We start from the raw sequence: 22,961 nt of genomic DNA, 5'->3' as shown, positions 1-22,961 counted from the left end.
AGGGACGAGGGGGGTCGGCGTTCCTCGGCTGGGAGGGGGATGGGGGCGCCTGTTGCTTCTCCAGAGGGCCGCGCAAGCCGTCCGCCCCGTTGAGGGGTTGAGAGGCCCTCACCCTGGCGGGAGAAGGGCTCGTTCTCGTTTCTGAGGTGATGGCGGCGGGGGGCGGGGGGAGTGTCTCTGCCCCCCACCTCCACGTCGGCGGGCGATAGATGCCCCTCACCCTGCCGAGGCAAAGGGAGGCCGTCTGGTTACCCGAGAGGGGGAGTGAGGTCCGTTCTCCCTACCCAGTGGGGCTGGGGGGCGCTGGAGGTGGAGGTGGAGGGAGTGCCTCTGCCCTCTACCCCACGGGGCCGGGAGGGTGTCGGTAGGCAGAAGATCGCGGACTTTCCGGCCGCGCCTTGCGAGCGGCGGGGTGGGGGGTGGAGAGGCTGAGCCGCCCCAGGGGGGAGCAGAGGCCCGGGTCCAGCTGAGGTGTGGGGTGGGCAGTCATCCGCAGGGTGAGGGTGCACTGCGCTGGCCTGCTGGCGGGCCGCTTTCGCTCCTGCTGGGGGAGGGGTGGGCAGCAAGCCCCGGGCTTCTCCCGCCTTTCGCGGGAGGCGGGAACTCTTGGTCTTTTGGGAGGAGGGGAGCCGGAGGAGGGAAGTGCGAAGGCCCTGCCCCGAGGGCGATGCCGTGTCGCGGCTGTAGCGCTTCTGAGGGAGAGCTGGGGGCGGCCAAGCCGTATCCTAAGAAGGGTGAACTGCGATCCCCCTTCCTCCTAGCGCTCGAGGACTGGAGGCGGCACCGGTTCCTTCCTGGGCTGGAGGGCGGGCAGTTGGCACTGCAGGGTGGGCCCCCGAGAGGAAGTGATTGAGTTGCCTACCTGCTGCCCCAACCTGACCTCCAGTTTCCTGTGGATTTGTTAGAGGCTTCAAGCTTTAGCAAACCTGTCTAAATCATTTCAAAGACATTTTTCTTTTTAAAAAGAAACCTGTTGCTGCAGCTGGGAAGTATTTGGTCTCTATGCCCATGTGGGAGGAAAGTCCTGGCACCCTCATCTAAGCGAAACGTTACCTCAAGCAGAGATTTCCAGCCCTGGGTCGTTTTTCTGTCCTGTAGTGTTTACAGCAAAGGGCGTTGCACAATTTTTACAAATAATTTCAGTTCAGTTTGATTTTGATTAAACTTTATGGCCGTTTTATGGAGTGATAAAGCCTACTGAGTGCCTTTAGTGCTGTATGTCTCACATGTATTGCATGTAGGAAAGGTTGGAAATCAAACGTCATTGGGGAAGTCCTGTCTCTTGGAAATAATCCTTTCCCTTGGCCATACCTGTCAGATACAGCTTGGTAATGGTCTTGGCTTTAGAGCCTTGAAAGAGGGATGTGGGGTTGTGTCTGGTGTTGCAGTTTTCGTGGCCTGAATAAAATAAGGCTTTGTGCTTTAAGGCAGTAGGTTTTCTTAGGTACGATAAAAATAGAAAGGGAGCCAATTTCTGAAGTTGCAACCAGGAGGTTAGAGAACAGAGGGAGGGGGTGGTAAACTGAAGTGTGAAGAGGGGGGTGGACAGGTGAGAGAGACATGGAAGGACAGAATAGGGTCACAGAAGGGATGGGGAGCAGAGAATTAAGAGATAGACTTGGGAGATGGGGAAAATATTTTTCCTTTAAAAATAAGGAGATCCTCATATTTCAGATCACTACAAAGCAAGTGCCAAGAAAGGCAGGTGATGGTGGAATGGCAGACAGGGAAGTACTAAGGCTGTCTTGTGGAACTTCACTTTAGAACTTCGGTTTTATCTGAGATTTTTTTTCCTCCCTTGCAGAGATTTATTAAATATCAACTTTCATTAGTATAAGGATTTCAGGTTTAGAATACTTTCATAAACATCCCCTCATTTGATCCTCATGATAATCCGTGTTTGAAGTTAACAGTGACTAATTATCCCCCCTTTTTCAGAATGGTGTTCTCATCTGTATTGAGGTTCAGAGACTTCAAGTGAAATACAGAGGTCTCTGAATTTTAGTCCAGTGTCTCACTTCAGTGACTGTTAATTTGCAGAATTTGCCTGATATTTCAAATGTCCATACGGCCTCATGTTTAACCAATTTATTATGACAGTGTGGTTGACAAGATGCTGGGTTAAATTAGAAGGGATTAGAGCATACTGAATAATTTCTTAACAGGCAAGGACCAGGGGAAGTTTCCTATCGGTTTAACAATCTTTTCCTACCATTACTGTGCTTCTCTTAAGACTGACTGACTCTTTAGGGGTCAGGGAGATGGTGATGGTGGGGTAAAATAATAACCAGCCACTACTTACTTAGCTTTTACATTTGTGCCTGTAGTATGCTAAGTACTTTGATGTTCATGATCTCATTAATTCTTGCAACAGCCTTATGAGGTAGGTACTGTGATGGTCCCTATTTTACAAGGGAGGACATTTGAAACTTCTAAATGTAATCATTGTATCTTTCCCCACTGACTTCTTAATTTTAAAATGTTTTTATTATTAAATATTTCAAGCATATAAAAATTATAGTTATACCATGTAACAATAACAAATACTGTTATACCCACCACCCAGCTTTATTGTTTTAGGTCTTTTCTTATTAATGTTTTTTAAAGAAATAAAACATTACAGATAGAACTGAAGCTACTCACACCCCCTTGCCATTCCTCTTCCCCCACCACCACCACCAGAGGTAGTCACTATCCTGAACTTGGTGTTCCTTATTCCTATTTAATGATATATATATATGTATCCATACACAATTTATGTTATTGTTTCTTTAACAAATAAATTGTAAGGAAAAAAGAAGATGGGAATCTGTAGATTAAAAAACTTACAAGACCTATCAGCCGATTGTAATATATGGCCCTTATTTGGATACTGATTTTTTTTTTAATCTTAAAAAATGTGACATAAAATAGCTGGAAATATGAACTGGATATTTTATGATAAGGAATTCTTGTTATTTACAGATGAAATGATGTGATTCCTGGGACTTGCTTCAAAATAATCTGGTAAAGGGGGAAGTGGATGGGGCAAGGTTAGCTATGGGTCGATAGTTGTTGGAGCTGTGTGATGGGTATGTGGGAATTCATTATACTATTATGCTGTTTTTGTGTATGTTTTAAATTATAATAAAAAGTATTTTTTTAAATGAGGAAATAAAATTGTGAAGAGAATGATTTGTGCAAGTTAAATGTTATATGTATATGGTATTGTTCTGCATGCTTTTGCTCCTAGACCTATTGGAACATTCTATGAGAGAAGCTCAGAAGAGCCAGCTCTGTGCCTGTGGATGTCATGTGGCATAGGAATTGATGCTTTCAGTGGTTATGAAGAATAGTTGTCCTTTGTGTGCATAGTAAAGTTTGCAAGTAATGATGTTTTTCTTCCAGTGGGGTTTGGCCACATTCATGGTTATTTCTCATGTTATTCCATTCCACTTGGGAAATCAAGGGAAGCCTGTGCAAAATAAGGTGGCTTAAATTATTTTTGCCAAGGGACCAAAAGCCCTCTTTGATGTCTGCATCCTTCGTAGTATATTAGAGAGTGTACTGAATGTAGAAGGCTCTGCCATTTGCTTACTGATCCAGGGCAAGTCTATCACAAGGGTGGTAGAAAAAAACAAGAAAAAACATTGTCTTTGGAATTAGGCTTGGGCTTGGATCCTTGTTCTAGCATATTAGCTCTGTATACTTGGTATACTAAATGCCTCTGAACTTTAGTTTCCCAAAAGTGAAAATGTATTGAACTCTTCATTTGGTTAAACAAATGCTTGAACTAGACCTTTTGTTTGTTTGTTTCGTTTTTCTTTTTGGCCGCACCATGCAGCATTTGGGATCCCGTGCCTCCTGCAGTGGAAGTGCGGAATCCTAACCACTGGACTGCCTGGGAACTCCCAGGACTAGACCTTTTGGAAGGAGTTGGAGAGTGGGGGTGGTGGCTCAGAAAGAGCTTCTCTTTCAGAAATGTGGCTGCTTAACCCCTGTGCCTGTGATACTTGTGCTTGACACCCACAAACTTCATTAAGTAAAAGAAAAATTTTTCCAAAAGTAAACATTTTTCTTACTGCTGCCTAAAGAAATAACTTCACTCTATAATATAACCCAGTCACTGGGCAGAGAAATTACTTTTCTCTTCATAGAGACACCTGCTTCAGTGCCTAGAACTGTCTCCCAATTGCTGAAATATTGGTAAAATAAGATAAAAAGCCATGGCAACTCTTAAGTTTAAATATAACAGCTTAGTTTCTTTGATAAGATCTGTGTTATAGAGTTATATTGAGGGGTTAGAGTTGTAAAATGTGTCTCACAGTGCATAGTTTATAACAGGTGCTTAATATTTCTTCCCTTTTTGTCCCATCTCATCTCTAAGATGGACAAGCCTTTTTTTTTAACTTGTTTTCCCCCCAGTTTTTTTGAGATATAATTGCCATATAACATTGTATTAGTTTAAGTTATACAACGTGATTTGATATATGTACATAATGCAAGATGGTTGCCACAATAAGTTTAGTTAACATACATTACCTCACACAGTTAGGAATTTTTTTCTAATGATGAGAACTTTTAAGATCTCTCTTAGCAACTTTAAAATAAAAAATACAGTATTCTTAACTATAGTCACCATGCTATACATTACATAGGTTCCTTCTAATTCTAAAATTCTGTAATCCTTCCCATTTCCTTCTAACTCTTTCTCTAGTACTTTCTTTTTTCTCCCCCCCCCGCTGCGCTGCGCGGCTTGTTGTATCTTAGTTTCCGGACCAGGGATTGAACCTGGGCCTTCGGCAGTGAGAGTATGGAGTCCTAACCACTGGACCACCAGGGAATTCCCTCTTTCTCTAGTACTTTATTGTCCATAGCATTTTGTATTTTCTCATATTGGTACGTAACTTTCAGTGTTGTCTCTGTAGGAAGATTATACGTTCCTTGATGGTGGAAACCATATCTTTATTTCTTAGAAATCATAGAGACAAATTATCTAGCTCAGTGCTATGTGAGGATAGTAGCTCAGAAAATGTTTCCTGAAAATGCATGAACCAAAAGTAAAATTCAGGGAGGGAAGTGGGATGGAGGAGAATTCACAGTTAAAAGGCTACAAGAATTTTCCAAATTATTGAGTTTGGTGATTAAGTGTTTCTTATAGCTTCTTAGCTGTTGACGTGTGATATGTGAATATCAGCTTTCTATCACCTTTGCCATCTAGAAAATAGAGATTAGGTCCATCATTAGCTATTTAAGAGCTAGGTTTTAATTATACAAGTAATATATAAATATTCAAGTAAAAAAGTAAAATACTAAAGTCTCCCCTTGTCCTCTCAGGATTCCCCCGCAGGTTATGACAGTCATCAATTTTGTGTTGTATTTTTCCAGACCTGTTCTTTGCGTTTATATATGTATTGAAAATGTATGGTCATAATTATATATGTATATATGTATGGTCATAATACATATATTGTATGTATTATGTATGGTCATAATAATAACTTTTAGATCTTGGTGGAATCTTAGACATCACCTAATCCCTGTTCTCCATCCCTTCCCTATTTTGTAAATGAGGAAACAAGTCCCTGGTTAAGTGGCTTGCCCAAATTATCACAGCTGGTTAGTGACAGAACCAGGACAACAACCCAGGTCTTAGGACTCTCAAGACAGTACTCATCCTACTAGAGCAAATGATATTCTTAAGAAAGTATAAATTGTTGGTAGGAGGAAAATTAGTTCCTTAGTTGCATAATTTTTCCTCTAAAGATTTTTCTTTGATGTTCTTGACTCGAAATCCAACTTTGTGGTATTTAAAAAAAATCAAGATCAAAATTAATAGATGGAGCACCTTAAAGCATAATGCAGTTGACTTTGTAATTAGCAGAGTTGAAAGTGATGAGAAGATCCTCTAATTTTCTTTGTGCCTGCAGGAAGGTGGGAGTCAATCATTTTGACAAGTCTCCTGAAACGAACAGCTAGCAGGAGCTGAACCCTTTTTCCATTTGGTCTCGTGGCAAAGGCAGAGATCACACCAGCAGCTCCACACAGTATGAAAGACAATTCTTTATCTTACTGTATGCTTAAAGTTTTTTTTGTTTTTTGTTTTTCATTTTCAGAAGTAATACATGTTTGCTTTCTAAAAAGTGTAAACTGTGAAAATCCAAACATTTTACATACATATTTATTTTATTTGTATGTTATAGATATTATTCCATGATAGTATACACAGATCCACTTCATTGTGTTTTTAAATAATTGTAAAGTATATACAGATCCACTTCATTGTGTTTTTAAATAATTGTAAAGTATTCTATAACATGAATGTACCATGATTTTACTGAACAGTTCTGGTGGTGGACATTTAGGTTGTTTCCAATATTTGGATGTTTTGAATAATGCTGCTTTGAACATCTTTGTAAATGTATCTGTGTGCCTTTGTACAGGTACTTCTGCAAGATAAATTTCCAGAAGTGAAATTGCTGGGTCAAATGCTGTTGCCAAATTACTCTCCACAAAATATTGTACTGACTTATACTCTCATTGATAGTGTGTGAGGATCCTTGTTTCTCACATTCTCACCAAACTAGATTACTGGGTCATCTTAATTTTTGCCACTTTGATAGGAAAAAAAAGTACCTCATTGTTCTGATATATATTTCCATGATTCTGGTAAGCTTAAATATCTTAAAACTTTCTCATGTTACAAGTCATAGTGCAAAGAATTTGAAATACTAAGACACCACCACTCTCTAGAGCAGATTGGAATTGATATAAGGGTATTTCCTGTTCCTCAGCGAAACTGCCTTTTATTTCTCCAGATATGCCGTGCTCACTAGTGCCCTCTGAACAGTCTTCTGGTACCTCTCTCTTGCCTAAAGACAATGCCCCATTTTCTTGGGATTCCTTGGATGAGGACGGATTGGATGACTCCTTGCTGGAGCTGTCTGATGGGGAAGATGATGGCCATTTCAGTTTCACGGAGGAAGAGATTCAGGAGCTCTTGAAGGATGATGACATATCAAATGAGCACTTTTCTTGGGGAGGAGGCTTGCCTAATGATGATAGCAGGAATGTTGAGAAGGGAGAGAAAGGGAGTCAAATTCCACTTGATACTCCCCAAGAGAAAAATTCATTGTACAGCTTGGGACCAGAAGCTGAGACCCCTAGCCTCTTCAAACTACCTCAACTAAATACATCAGTTGGTCATGGACCAACTCCTACTAAACCATTGAACAGACGCTTTGCACTAGAAAAGAATCTTATAAAAGTTACAGTTGCACCATTTGATCCAACAGTTTGTGATGTACTTGATAAGGACAAGACTGATACATCCGAAGTTACTGAAAAACCCTCCTCCCATGGAGAAGAGATGAGAGAAGATGGTCTTAGCCTAAATGAGAGCATAATTTGCACAGAATCTGAAGGGATCAGCCTCAGTAACTCTGCCTATGATGAACCCCCACTCTCTTCTTCAAACAGTAACTTTAAACAAACTGTCTCTGATAAAGATATGTCTGACAGTAAGAAACCTACACCTGTATTCTCTCAGATCTTGGACCATTCAGAGACTCCTAATACGGGGTCATCCTGGAGAAATGGATCACATAAATCAAGTTTTGAAATGAGGTTTCCGGTTGTTTCCAGTTCATCAAACGAAGTAAGTATATTTTTCAAGGTGAAGAGAGGAATGAAATTATTTCCATTCGGAAGCTGTATAGCAGAGCTTTGTATTCAAATAAATTGGGGTTTGAATCCTGACTAGCACTGTGACCCTGGGCAAATTATTTAGCTTCTCTGTTCCCTCACAATTTCTTATCTATAAATTGGAGAAAATGATACTTTACAGTATAGTAAAGATTAATTAAATAATGTATTGACAGTAACTGGTACATAATACTAAATTAACCATTTACTGAATAGACTAAGATGATGATGATTTTATTATTATTTCTCCTTTCTTTGGGTTTCAGCCTAAGTCTCAGTCTTTGGTTGCCACGCTGTATATATTAGATAAAACAGCTCTGAGTCAGCCACTGAAGAGCTGAAAAATCTTGGACAATTTACCTAACCTCTTTGAGCCTGATTCCTTATCTGTCAAATGGGTATAACAGTCCATACTGCTTAGGGTTTCTTTTTTTTTTTTCTTGAGATTACCGTCACTATCTCATTTAAAGCACCTCCCTTAGTGCCCGGTACACACTAGGGTTCACGAGTATGCCTATGTAGCCGTTAGTTCAAGAATATTTCCATAAATGATGTTTTGTTATAACTACGGGCCATCTTTGCTTCTTCATTCTTTCTGCTCTGAAAAAACGCAGGATGTTCTTGACAAGGATTCTGGGAAGCTGAAGGTCCATGAAAAAAGACTAGGCAAAGTCATTCCTGTTCTGCAAACCAAAACAAGGTAATGGTATAGTGAAGTATTCTGGTTTCTGTTGGTTCTCTTCAGTTGCTTTCTTCCTCTCCTGAGTTTCTCCTTAGTGTGGGGGAAAAGCCCTGCACCAGAAGTAAGCATACTTGAAGTTCTGGGACTACCAATAATTATGTGACCTTGAACAAGTCAAATATTCTCTGACCTTGGTTTCTTTGTCAATAAAATGAGGCTAATGATGCCTTCCCTGCTGCCTCACAGGGTTATTTTGAAGAGAAAAAAAGACATATTAGTGAAAGCACTGTATAAATGTAAGATTTCTTTTCCTGCGTGTGGGGAAGCCTGGTCACGGATATAGGAAGTTAGAATAATTTTTACAAAAATGTTAAGATATAACTATATAGAAAATCATTTAGTCATCTCTCCCAACTTGCATATAATTGTCCTTGGGGAGAAAATTTTATAGAGTTTGCAGATTTGGGTCACCTTTTCAATCTGTTCTCTTGTTGCCAGGAGATGGCAGTATCTCTACATGGGCCTTTTCAATTAGCAAAGCTATTTTTTTAGGTTGAATCAGATTGGCTTCCTTACAATGAGATTCTTTTAAAAATTTTGATTACACAGATACTAAATTTATTCCTACCACTCCTAATCCCAGTTTTCTGGGGTTTTTTTCTTGTTTTGCTTTGGTTACTTGAAGGAACTTTGTGAATTGCATACAGTGGAAATTAAGGCTACTTGGAGCAGTAATAAACTCACTGTCTCATCCACAGACTCCTTAGTACAGTGTAATCAGCATGAGCGAGGGCCAGAAATTGTTCTTGCCAAGGTCATCAATGTTTTAATTGCCAGATCCAGCTGGTTCTTTTTGGTCTTTATCTTATTCAGTTTTTCTGTGGCTCTATGAAGTTAGCTATTTCCTGACTAACCTTGAATTACTCAACAAATGCTTTCTCTCTCTATGGAGTAAGCAGTCTTCGCTTTGCTATGCCTTGTTTTGGTTTGGTTTTTAAAATTAATTATTTATTTATTTTTGGCTGTGTTGGGTCTTCGTTGCTGTGCGCGGGATTTCTCTAGTTGCAGCGAGTGGGGGCTACTCTTTGTTGTGGTGCACTGGCTTCTCATAGGGGTGGCTTCTCTTGTTGCGGAGCACGGGCTCTAGGCATGCGGGCTTCAGTAGTTGTGACACGCAGGCTCAGTAGTTGTGGCGCACGGGCTTAGTTGCACTGCGGCATGTGGGATCTTCCCAGACCAGGGCTCGAACCCCTGTCCCCTGCACTGGCAGGCAGATTCTTAACCACTGCACCACCAGGGAAGTCCCTATGCCTTGTTAACAGCAGGTTATATCTATTTCTTTTTTCTCTCAACTCCATACTTGGTTGCAGCTTCATATTACGTGACTAACACTGTCTTTTGTCATTGGATCTTAGAGAGTGTTTTGAGAGTTAGTTGTTCTAATCCATCAGCTGTATATGTCTTCTCTGTACAAAGCACTATATTCATGGTTCTAACTGATTGTTTTTCCTCCTGGTTTGCTTTGTTCAAGGACTAATATTCCGACGTTTTCACCATCAGATCTAGAAAAGCAGAAGCAAAGTTATCTCAGGAATGTCATTGCTCATATAGAAGACCCAGTGGACTCTAACCAAGGTAACACAGTAATCAAAGAATGGCGTATAAAAAATGTGATGAGACTTTTTTTTCCAGTGTAATATAGCTTAAACTGAGAGATTGTCTTGAATGTTTGTAAATTGGTGAGAAAGATAACTTCTTTTTTTTTTTTGGAGGAAATGCAAATTATTCATTTAATAAGAAAAAATGTTAAACAGAGATCATCAAAAGGGACTATTTTCAAAATGTTTTGAAGCCTGTGCGCAGGATTATTTTCCTGTAACAATTACAATGTCATGTTCCAGAAAGCATTTCCAGAATATCATATGTGTATTGACAGTCTCAGTACCTGATGATCGAGAATAGTTTGTTCCTGGACATCTCTCTCCAAAACAGAGCAAAGATAACTTCTTATCCAAAGATTTTTACTTCAAAGGATTGCCTAACCAGATAATCCTCAAAGTGGTTTGGCTAACCAGTATTAGAGAGGGGTCCAAGGAGACTCATACCAGTACATGAAAAGTGTCTCCCTCATGGCTGAGGGCTGTAACCAGACCTTTTTTGCTAGGGCTTTTTTTGCTTCGGATTTTTTTGTCTAAAGATTAGTAGAAGTGGACGACCAGGCACTGCTTGGTAATCATTGGTTTTTTATTTGGAATTATTTTCCCTGTTGCCTTCAGCATTTAAATGTAGAAAGCAGGCATTTCAAATACCATCTTGCATCTTGGCATCTGAATAAAAGCTCTTGAAAGGCTTTGACTATCTTCCAGATCCTTCAGTCTGAGTTCTCCCTAGTTCATTAAAAGCTATTGCAAACCAAAATGGCTGAATTCTTTCTCCAGCCCTCAAGAGACTATAGTCCATGTTTTCATTCATTCATCCTAAACTATTGGCTGATGGGAAATTCCTAAAGGGAAGCTTGTGAACTGTACTGAAGGTGTAGAGATTAGAAAATACTGGTAAAAGAATTCCTTCTCATAAAGATCACTCCATATTCTATCATCTTTAGCTTTTTTTCTCTATTCATTCAGCACACCTTTCTTGAGTACTTTCAGTGGTGCTCAGTTTGAAGATTAGGGATTGGAAATGTAAAGAGTAAGGTAGGGTCTTGGACCTCTGGGAATTGATAATCCAGAGAGGAAAAGATAATTACACTGCAGTATTGATTAGTGCTCTAGTAGAATTATGTATAAAATGCAGTAGGAGCAGGGAAGGAGCCCTTCTGTTTGTGCTTGGGCAGAGCGGAAGGTGGGGAAGGAGGATGCCCTTGGTAGGCTCCACAGAGAAGATGACGTAGTTCAGTTACTCTAAGATCTATTGTAAATCAGTAGGGAGGGTTTTAGAAGAATTTTTGGCTGAAGATCAAAGGAGAACTCCCCTTTCTTTGACAAATCTTGAATTACTTAGTAGTTTTTTTTTTCTTTTTATAAGGCTGTGAGTGAAAGGTTTAGAACTCTGAGACATCAGCCAGAAGAATTTTATATTCCGGGGTCCTTTTATTTTTTACCCAGAGATTTCATTAAGCAGTCAGATACTACTCATACTGATTGCTCGGCCTCTACGTATGAGATCACTTTGCTTGAACTAAAGGACTTGTGGAACTAGAGACATCCCCACCCCCACCCCCGCTTTCATTAGAGGGGCAAATTAAAAGAAGTTCATCTATATTCAACCTCTGTGGAAGAGACTTGATCATTGCTTTCCCTCTGTGAGGTGACTTACTTTCTTTTGTATCCTAGGCAGTTGACAATGACGATATCCAATCACATTTTTCTTTCTCATTTGGGGCATTTAGAAAAGAAAATTTCACAAGAAGAGCAGTGAGCAGCTGCTCATATTATTGCATCTTTTCCAGTCTCTTCCTCATTGAGCAGTCCCTGTTCCACTTTATCACAACAATCTATATGCCATAAGGAATGGCTAGAATAACTAGAATAGAGAAAAGTCAGCCTGCTTTAGTGGTCGGGAAGACAAAGTCTGGGCTAGAGTTAACTTCTGTGTTCATATCCTAGCACCACTGCTTACTGGCTTTGTGACCTTGAGCCAGTAAAAACTCAGTTTTCTCATTTATAAAATGGAGATAACAATGAGGCTTAGTTTATGTGAAAATTATACATGTAAGTAGTAGTATAATGCATAGAACAGTACCTAGCCATAGCAACTAACATTTATTAAATATTTAGTATTATTAGCAAGAAAGTGTATCTTCTCATACTGAAGTTTTTATAGGTAAAAATAGTGTGATGTTAGGTGTTTGCTTTTAAATCTAAAAACAAAACAAAACGAAAAAACTCAACCTGAAAGATTAGAGAAAACAGCCTTACAAAAACGTTGATAAATGAAGCTGAGTGATTGGGGGGGAGGGGGAGGCTTATTATACTATTCTCTACTTTTGTGTATATTTGAAATTTTCCATAATAAAAGGTTGGTTTTTGTTTGTTTGTTTGGTTTTTTAAGTGCATCTTTTAGGGGATTTCTTCTTTACATCTAAGAATTTTCAACATTACCAGTTACTCTAAAACCTTCATAGGCCTCCAGTGCTTGCTTCTGCCTTCCAGGAACCAAGTGTGATACTAAATGCTGTGTCACTTTCCACTGCCTAATATTCATACATCCAACATTTAAAGATTTTATATACCATATTGCAGGGGGGGTGTGGGCATATTCTTTCTCTCCTCTCTTTATATGTGAATTACTGGGCAGCTAGAAGCAAAAAGAAGGAGCAGAGCGTCTCCTGCCCTTCTTTTTAAGATGTTTAGTGCTATTTCACCTTGGAAAAGTATAACTCTTCAGGTTTCTTATTAGACACAGAGAAATTAATAGGGGGCAGTTTCAAAATTAGTTCCTATCAATTCAGTTTGAATCCTCTCCATTAGGTTAATCAATCATCTTCTTTCACTTTATCAATAATGTATATATTATTGATAACAGAATACAATAATGTAAATCATTCTTCAACTCTATTATTGTAATATAGGTATAATCTCTTTTTAGTTTAGTGCCACATGGGTTTTAATAGCATTTACAAAGAAATACCAACCACTTCCTTTCTGACATCCCAGCTAATGGATAACTTTATATGGGATTATAAATTCTTAGAGTAGGAAAGGACCATTAAGATCTCCTTAATCTCCTAACATATAAATCTGTTCTGTATATCCTTGCCAAGTGACTCTTCAGCCTTTGCTTAGAGTCTGATAGTGCAGAACTCATCACCTCATGAAGCAGGCCATTCATTGCTTAGACAATTTTTTTTTTTTAAATTAGAGTATAGTTGATTTACAATGTTGTATTAGTTTCAGGTGTACAGCAAAGTGATTCAGTTATACATATACATATGTTCATTCCTTTTTAGATTCTTTTCAGAAAATTCTAATTGTTAGAAAATTAGTCCTTACATTGAGCCAAACTGCTTCCTTATAATTTCCAGTGGTAGTTCCTAGTTCTGCCCTCTAGGATCACAAAAAATAACTACTCTCTTCCATTTACTTAATGTATTAGGGACCTTTCCATGTTAAATATCTCAAATTAAGATTTTTAATGATTATGAAGTATCATTTATTATTCCATCTTGATAATTAGGTTATGTCCATTTTCATTAGTAATGCTGCAGTGAACATTCTGGTTCATAAATGTTTATGTACAACTCTTATTTCTATAGGATGAATGCCTAGAAGTGGAATTGCTGGGTAAAGTATATAAACATTTTTAAAACTTTCGTTACACATTACCAGATTGTCCTGCCCAAAAAAATTGTATTAATTTTTGTCACCAATTTGACAGGTAAATTTTAACATTTTGTTTTTAATAATTAATGAGGTTAAACATTTTTCACGTGTTTCTTGGCAATTTATATTTAATCATAATTTCTTAAAATTATCTAATATCTAGTCAATATTCCAGTTTCCCCTGTTTTCCCAAAAATGTCTTCTTGTAAATTGTTCAAACAGGATCTAATCAAGGTTCATGTGTTTAGTTATTGTCTCCTTAGTCCCTCTTAATCTAGGTCACTTGGTTTGTAGTTTGTCCCACTTTCTGAATTGTGTCTGATTGTTTCCTTGTGGCGTTGTTTAACTTGTTCCTCCATCCCCTGTATTTCCTGTAAACTGGAAGTTGGGTCTAGAGGAGGGATTAGATTCAGACTAAGCGTTTAAGATAAGCTGGAATAATTCATAGGTACCATTGTGTGTTCATCCCATATCAAATAAGGAGGCACCACCTAATGACAGATTGTTCCACTAATAGTGATGATAAGTTTGATCACTTTGTTAAAGTGTTAACTGCCGTATCTTTCCATTCTAAGGTACATTTTCCCCTTTGTAATTAGTAAGTCATCTGTGGGGTGATTCCTTGGTACCATTTGAATATCCTGTTCCACAACAATTGTTCACCTAATGGTTTGATCATTCATTGGTGATCTCTGCCCGAATCAGCTACTACACAGAGAGTTGCATAGAAAATGTTTGATTTCCTAAATATATCATTTCTTCTACAATTACTAGCTAGCATACTTGTATGAAGATTTCAGTTTTTTTTTTAGTATCACTATTACCTCATGAATTAAAAAAAATCAATGTCTTCTAATCAATTATAGTCAGTATTCTTTTTGATGCTCAATTTGTCCCAGTTTTGACCAATGAGAAATCCTTCAAGCGGGCTCCTATGTTTTCTGACATGACCCCATTAGTCTTTCTTTTTTTGATTGTGATAAAAAAAAGTAACATAAAATTTACCATCTTAACCATTTTAAGTGTATAGTTCTGTAGTGTTAAGTTTATTCACATTGTTGTGAAACAGATCTCTAGAACTTTTTTATCTTGCAAATCTCAAACTCTACACCCGTTAAAAAATAACTAGCCTTCCCCTGCCACTCCCCCAAAGCCCCTGGTAATCACCATTCTACTTTTTTTTTTTTTTAATAAATTTATTTATTTTATTTATTTTTGGCTGCATTGGGTCTTCATTGCTGCGTGCGGGCTTTCTCTAGTTGTGGCGAGTGGGGGCTACTCTTCGTTGTGGTGCGTGGGCTTCTCACTGCGGTGGCTTCTCTTGTTGCGGAGCACGGGCTCTAGGCTCGCGGGCTTCAGTAGTTGTGGCACACGGGCTCTAGAGCGCAGGCTCAGTAGTTGTGGCGCACGGGCTTAGTTGCTCTGCAGCATGTGGGATCTTCCCAGACCAGGGCTCGAACCCGTGTCCCCTGCATTGGCAGGCGGATTCTTAACCACTGCGCCACCAGGGAAGTCCCCATTCTAGTCTTTGTTTCTATGAATTTGAATACTTTAGATAACCTCATATATGTGGAATCATATAGTACTGGTCTTTTTGTGACTGGTTTATTTCACTTAGCATAATGTCTCCTCAAGTTTCATCCATGGGGTAGCATGTGCCAGAATTTCCTTCCTTCTTATGGATGAATAATATTCCACTGTATGTATATATACCACATTTTGTTTATCCATTTCTCCTTTAGTGGACATTTGGATTGCTTCAACCTCTTGGCTGTTGTGAATAGTGCTGCTTATGAACATGGGTGTGCAGATATCTCTTCAAGACCCTGCTTTCAATTCTTTTGGTTATGTCCCCAGAAGTGGGATTGCTGGGTCATATGGTAGTTCTATTTTTAATTTTTTATTGATACTTCCATACTGTTTAACACAGTGATTGTACATTTTGGAATCTCATCAACAGTGCGCAAGGGTTCCAGTTTCTCTACATCCCCACCAATGCTTGTTATTTTCTGTTTTCTGGTGGTAGCTATCCTAATGATTGTTAAATCAGTATTCATTATTTGTATTACAACTAAGTAAATACTGTTTACTGCAAAGCCAAGTAGTGTAGTACTATGGTTTCATTTTTCTTTCTTGAATTATTTGTTTTTCTGGAGTTGTTAATTACCTCACTTTTTTTTTTAAACTACAAGTGATTCTTTAGAGGGTTGCTAAGATCATTCATTTGAGACCTTTCTTTTCTAATTTAGTGAGGGATGTTAGGAGCAAGAAGAGATAAAGTCATGCAGTCAACCTGCTATATTTATCTGGAAGTATGCCTTAACTTCTTTTCTTTTTTTAAATCAACTTTAATGTGGTATGTTTTACATGCAATAAAATGCAACCATTTTAAGTGTACTTGGTGAGTTTTGACAGAACTATGCACTTGTGAGATCATCACAGCAATCAAGCTTGATAGAACATTCCCACCACCCTAAAAATTTCCCTTGTGTTCCATCCCAGTCAATCTGTCCCTGCCTCCACTTCAGCTCTAGGAAAGCACTGATTTCTTTTTGGTCATTATAAATTAGATTTGTCTTTTCTAGAGTTACATATAAATGGAATCATGCAGTATGTGCTCTTTTGTGTTTGTTTTCTATTACCTGGAGTAGTTTTTTAAAACAACTCCATGTTGTTGCATGTATCAATAGTTCTTATATGTCCACTGCTGAATTTTTCCTTGTATGAATATACCACAGTTTAGTCATTTGTTGATGGACATTTCTGTTTCTAGTTTTTGGTTATTATGAATAAAGCATCTGTGAACATTCATATATGGGTTTTTTGTGTGAACATGTGTTCATTTCTCTAGGGAAAATAATTAGGAGTGAAATTGCTGAGTCATTTAGTATGTGTTTTTTTAACTGTATAGGAAACTTCCAAACTGTTTTCCAAAGTGATTATACTATTTTATGGCTTTTGTAAGGCAAAGCTTAGGTTCTTCTTTTTTAATATGAATATCTAGTTGTTCTAACACCATTTATTGAAAAACTTATTCTTTCCATGGGTTTATTTCTGACTTTTCTATTCTGTTCCATTAATATATGTGTGTTTTCTTATGTCAGTATTACACTGTCTTGATTATTATAACTTTATAGTGAGTCTTAAAATTGTTTGGTCCTTTGGATTTCCATAAGTTTTTAAAATCAATTTCATCTTGTCAATTTGTTAAAAAAAATACCTGTCGGGTATTTCACTGGGATTGTGTTGAATCTGTAGAACAATTTGGGGAAAGTTGATATCGTAACAATATTGAGCCTTCCAATCCGTGAACAGGATATAGTTCTCAATTTATTTATGTCTTTAATTTCTCAGCAGTTTTTTGTACAGGTCTTGTACATATTTTGTTAAATTAATTCATAAGTATCTTATGCTTTTTTATGGTATTGTAAGTGATAATTTTTAATTTTCAATTTCTAGCTGGTCATTGCTAGCATATAGATATACAGTTGATTTTTTTATGTTGACCTTGTGTCCTACAACCATGCTAAGTTTTTCTATTACTTTTGGTAACTTTTTAATAGACCCCTTAGAAGTTTCTATGTTAACATGACTTTATCTGCAAATAAGGACAGTGTATTTCTTCCTTTCCAATCTATAAGCCTTTTATTTCTTGCCTTACAGCACTGACTAGGATCTCTAGTACATTAAGTATGATATTAGATGTAGATTCATCATAGGTGCTCTTTATCAGGTGAGGAAATTCCCCTTCTATTTGTACTTTGGTGGGAGTTTTTATCATGAATGAATGATGAACTTTGTCAAATGAATTTTCTGCATTTATTCGGATCATACTGTGTTTCTCCTTTATTTTGTAACATGGTGTACTACATTTATTGATTTTTTTGACTGTTAGGCCAATTACGTTCCTGGGATAAAGTCACTGGGTCTTGATGAATTATCCTTTAGTCAATTGGCTAGTATTTTTAAGGGTTTTTATGTCTTGTTTATGAGGAATATTGGTCTTCAGTTTTTCTTGTATGTACTGTCCTCCTCTGGTTTAAGTATCATGGTGATGCTGGCTTCATAAATTTAGTTGGGAATTGTTTTCTCCTCAGTTTCTCAGTTTGTGCAGGATTGGTATTGTTTCTTCCTTTAAATATTTGGTAGAATTTACCAGTAAAGCCTGGAGTTTTCTTTTTGGCAAGGTTTGTAACTACAGATGTAATAGATACAGGGCTTTTCAGAATTTCTTTATCTTCTTTTTCTTGGTAATTTGTGTCTTACAAGGAATTTGTCCATTTTATCTAAGTTGATGAATTTATTGGCATAAAATTATTCATTAAAAATTTCTTTATTATTCCTTTAATTACTGTAGGATCTGTAGTGATGTTCACTGTTTCATTTCTAATATTGGTAATTTGTCTTTTTTTTCTTAAACAAATCTAGTTAAAGGTTTGTCAATTTTATTAATTTTTTCCCCAAAGTAAGTTTCTAGTTTCATATTTCTATGTTGTTGGCTATTTTCTTTTCTTCACTTTATTATTTCTTTTCCATATACTTTGGGTTTAATTTGTTCTTGTTCTCTAGAATTTTAATGTGGAAACTTATGTCATTGATTTGAGACCTTTCTAAGTCTCAAGTTTCCCTTTAAGTGCTACGTAGGTGCATCTCACAAATTTGATGTGTTTTCATTTTCATTTGGTTCAAAGCAATTTCTAATTTTCCTTGTGATTTCTTCTTTGACCTATGGGTTATTTAGAAGTGTGTTGCTTAATTTCCAAATATTTAGGAGTTTTCAGCTGTCTTCCTATTATTAATTTCTAGTTTAATTCTGTTGTGGTTAGAGAATATACTTGGTGTGATTTCAATCGTTTTAAATATACTGGGACTTACTTTATAGGCCAGCATGTGGTCTATCTTGGTGAATGTTCCATGTGTACTTGAAAATGTATATTCTGATGTTGGTAGAGTGTTCTATAAATTTCAATAAGGTTTTGTTGGTTGATGGTAGTGATCAATTCTATATCCTTACAGATTTTCTCATTAAAAGAAGAGTGTTCATATCTTCAACCCTAGTTGTGGATGTTTTTGTTCCTCCTTTCAGTTCTGTCATTTTTGCCTCATGTATTTTGAAACGCTGCCATTAGATGTGTGTACATTTAGGAATATTATGTCCTCGTGAAGAATTGACCCCTTTATCATTATGAACTGTCTCTTTTTACTCTTAGTAATATTCCTTGTTTTAGAGTTTAATTTGTCTGATTTAAATAGCCATTCGAGCTTTCTTTTGATTAGTGTTTGCATGATATGTTTTTTTCATCCTTTTACTTTTTTTAAAATTATTTATTTATTTCTTTATTTTTGGCTGTGTTGTGTCTTCATTTCTGTGCGAGGGCTTTCTCTAGTTGTGGCAAGTGGGGGCCACTCTTCATCGCGGTGCGCAGGCCTCTCACTATTGTGGCCTCTCTTGTTGCGGAGCACAGGCTCCAGACGCGCAGGCTCAGTAGTTGTGGCTCACGGGCCTAGTTGCTCCGCAGCATGTGGGATCTTCCCAGACCAGGGCTCGAACCCGTGTCCCCTGCATTGGCAGGCAGACTCCCAACCACTGCACCACCAGGGAAGCCCCATCCTTTTACTTTTAAACTATCTATATGTTTAAAGTGGATGTCTTTTTTTTTTTTTTTTTTTTAATTTTTATTTATTTATTTATTTATGGCTGTGTTGGGTCTTTGTTTCTGTGCGAGGGCTTTCTCTAATTGTGGCAAGCGGGGGCCACTCTTCATCGCGGTGCGCAGGCCTCTCACTATCGCAGCCTCTATTGTTGCGGAGCACAGGCTCCAGACACGCAGGCTCAGTAATTGTGGCTCACGGGCCCAGTTGCTCCGCGGCATGTGGGATTCTCCCAGACCAGGGCTCGAACCCGTGTCCCCTGCATTGACAGGCAGACTCCCAACCACTGCGCCACCAGGGAAGCCCCATCCTTTTACTTTTACGCTATCTGTATGTTTAAAGTGGATGTCTTGTAGACAGCATATAGTTGAGTCTTGTTTCCCCCTGGTCTCACAATCTGTCTTTTTTTTTTTTTTTTTTTAATTTATTTATTTTAGGCTGTGTTGGGTCTTCGTTTCTGTGCGAGGGCTTTCTCTAGTTGTGGCAAGCGGGGACCACTCTTCATCGCGGTGCGCGGGCGTCTCACTATCACGGCCTCTCTTGTTGCGGAGCACAGGCTCCAGACGCGCAGGCTCAGTAGTTGTGGCTCACGGGCCCAGTTGCTCCGCAGCATGTGGGATCTTCCCAGACCAGGGCTCGAACCCGTGTCCTCTACATTGGCAGGCAGATTCTCAACCACTGCGCCACCAGGGAAGCCCTCACAATCTGTCTTTTAATTCAAGTGTTAGTCCAGTTACATTTAATGTAATTATCAGTAGGGTTGGATTTAAATTAACTACCATCTTACTACGTTTTTTTGTTTGTTTTGTTTTTTGTTTTAATTAATTAATTTGTTTATTTATTTTTGGCTGTGTCTTCTCTTCGTTTCTGTGTGCGGGCTTTCTCTAGTTGCGGCGAGCGGGGGCCACTCTTCATTGCGATGCGTGGGCCTCTCACTATCGCGGCCTCTCTTGTTGCGGAGCACAGGCTCCAGACGCGCAGGCTCAGTAGTTGTGGCTCATGGGCCCAGTTGCTCCGCGGCATGTGGGATCTTCCCAGACCAGGGCTCAAACCCGTGTCCCCTGCATTGACAGGCAAATTCTCAACCACTGCGCCACCAGGGAAGCCCCTACTACTTGTTTTCTATTTGTCTATATGTTCGTTGTTTCTTCTTTCATCTTTTCCTGTGTTTTTTTTTGATTTGGTTTGTTTGTGTTTTTTTTTTTTGAGTATTTTTTAGTATTCCGTTTTATCTCCATGCTTGACTTATTACCTATACCTCTTTGTTTTATTTTCAGTGGTTGTTCTAGGGTAGTACTTCTCACAGTTTCTGGTCTCAGGACTTGTTTACACTCTTACAGATTATTCATACTCTTAAAAATTGAGGACCCCAAAATGTTTTTGTTTGTTTGCGTTGTATCTATCTATCTATACGCAACCATATTAAAAGTTATAACTGGTAAATTGTTAAAATATTTATTAATATATTTTAAGATAATTCATTGCATGTTAACATAATGTTTTTATTAAAAATAACTATAATTTTCAAAACAAAACCAAAATTTTAGGGAGAAGAATGCATTGATTTACATTTTTGCAAATTTCTTTTAACATCTGGCTTAATAGAAAACTACCAGGTTCTCATGTGGTTCTGCGTTCTGTATCATGTTGTGTAGCCTCTTGAAAACTCCCCAGTACACTTTTGAGAGATTGCAAGTAGTAAAAACAAATAACATCTTAGTGCTGTTATGAAAATAATTTTGATCTTGTGAAGCCTCAGAAGGGTGTTGAGGACTCCCACGGATCCTGGGACATACTTTGAGAACTGTTGCTCTATAGTTTACAATACAGATCTTTAACTTTAATCAGTCTACCTTCAAATAATATACCGCTTAACATATACTGTAAGGCCCTAACAATAGTACCCTTCCAAATCTCCATTTTTTGTTACTGTTTTTATACATATTATATATACATACATTATAAACTCTTCAATACATTATTGCTTTTACTTTATTTTTTTGTTTTTAAAAAATATTTATTTATTTATTTTGGCTGCTCTGGGTCTTAGTTGTGGCACGTGGGATCTTCACTGCGGCATGCAGACTCTTAGTTGCAGCATGCAGACTCTTAGTTGCGGCATGCACGTGGAATCTAGTTCCCTGACCAGGGATCGAACCCGGGCCCCCTGCATTGGGGGTGCAGAGCCTTACCCACTGGAACACCAGGGCAGTCCCTGATTATTGCTTTTACTTTAAACAGTTATCTTTTAAAGACACTTTTTAAATGAGAAAAGGGCTTTTGTATTTACTCACATATTTACCATTTCCAGTGCTCTTGATTCCTTCTCATATTTTCTTTTTTTCCTGATGAACTCCTTTTAGTGTCTTACAGTGCAGGTCTGCTGTTGTGAAGTCTCTGTTTTTGTTTACTTATTTTATATTTGTTTTGCCTTCATTAAAAAAAAACTTTTTATTTTGAAAAATTATAAACTCATAGACTCATAAGAAGTTTTGAGTCTCACCTCAATTGTTTCCCTTCCCTTAGGGATTATAGTTCTGAGCAGTCTGAATACAGTTGTTTCATACATTTTGCCCAGTCTGTAGTTGCTTACAGTGGAGGTATGCCCATTCATTATGATTAGAAGTGGAAGTCTGCTTTGATTTTTACTGAAGACCATAAGCAGCAGTGGTTATGTAAATTCTGTTTCTACATTTGCCATTACTGTTGAGAACATTCATACATTGTTCAGTATCCCCTATACAATACAACACTGCAGAAATGAGTTATATAATAATTCCTGTTTCTTTCTTTTGTTTTTTGCCTTATATGCATGGAAAAAATCAGTCAAGATTTGTACTAGATCATCACACTTTTGTTGGCCTGGATGTTTGCATTCTGGCTTTCTACTTAATCATTTTTTCCTTTTTTTTTTTTTGGCCACACTGTGTGACTTGTGGGATGTGGGATCTTAGTTCCCCAACCAGGCATTGAACCTGGCCCATCAGCAGTGAGAGCATGGAGACCTAACCACTGGACCACCAGGGAATTCCCTATTCCTATTTTATTAATCTTTTTGTAAAAGCAGTAGCCTATACCCCTGTAGCACATTTTTTTTTCTTTCCTTCCCTCTTCATTCCCTCCCCTGTATTAGGTAATTTTTTGATTGCATTGAATAAAGACATTGTGATTGCCTTTAAGTAACTGAGTTTAAGGATTTACAGGAAAAGATGAAGATTAGAGGCTCAACAACATAGCTCGGCCTCATAATAAAAAGAATCAACCATAGAGCCAGGCCCCCTCAGAAATGGATGCCTTTGTTCCCTTTTCAGTAGGTTTTCCATGCTGAGTTAGTGATTCTGGTACTTCTAATCTTATCAATCTCTGTGACTAGTGCTTCTGCTGCTCTCTGTTAGCTATCTCAAGTGTCTGTCCTCTCCTAGAGCCCTGCCTCTGTGTGCTGTTCTCTCTCTTGTTCTCATTATTAAAGCTCACATTCACATTCCAAGGGAGAGTATCTGATTGATTCACTTAATGACCTATTGGTGCCAGGCCAGGTGCCAGATCTTAGGTCATTAGCCAGCAGAGAGAGTCTCTGTTCTTGGTCATGTGGTACAAAGTATGGTGATGTATAAGACCTG

General features: G+C 38.3%; 2 protein-coding genes across 10 annotated transcripts in view; one reads left to right on the top strand and one right to left on the bottom strand.

The window, feature by feature from the left end:
• Positions 1-22,961, top strand: part of S100PBP (S100P binding protein) — a 31,589-nt gene that overhangs the window by 148 nt on the left and 8,480 nt on the right. For 2 of the 9 annotated variants that reach the window (XM_082345757.1, XM_082345755.1), the window contains exons 2-5: positions 5,910-6,026; positions 6,798-7,636; positions 8,298-8,383; positions 9,897-10,000. In XM_082345757.1, the coding sequence (XP_082201883.1) occupies positions 6,800-7,636; positions 8,298-8,383; positions 9,897-10,000 (1,027 nt within the window). In that variant the 5' untranslated portion in view covers positions 5,910-6,026; positions 6,798-6,799. The other 7 variants (XM_082345756.1, XM_082345751.1, XR_014232370.1 and 4 more) reach the window with 7 other exon arrangements.
• FNDC5 (fibronectin type III domain containing 5) overlaps positions 10,007-22,961 on the bottom strand; it is a 43,992-nt gene continuing 31,037 nt past the window's right edge. Inside the window, exon 7 of the mRNA XM_082345984.1 lies at positions 10,007-11,890. Coding sequence (XP_082202110.1) covers positions 11,882-11,890 — 9 coding nt within the window. The 3' untranslated portion in view covers positions 10,007-11,881. The remainder of the gene's footprint in view (positions 11,891-22,961) is intronic.

This window comes from Balaenoptera borealis (genome assembly GCF_965194805.1).
Source record: "Balaenoptera borealis genome assembly, chromosome: 1".
NCBI classification, from domain to species: Eukaryota; Metazoa; Chordata; class Mammalia; order Artiodactyla; family Balaenopteridae; genus Balaenoptera; species Balaenoptera borealis.
The sequence above is the reverse complement of the archived record's forward strand: the minus strand, read 5'-3'. Positions and strand labels throughout refer to the sequence as shown.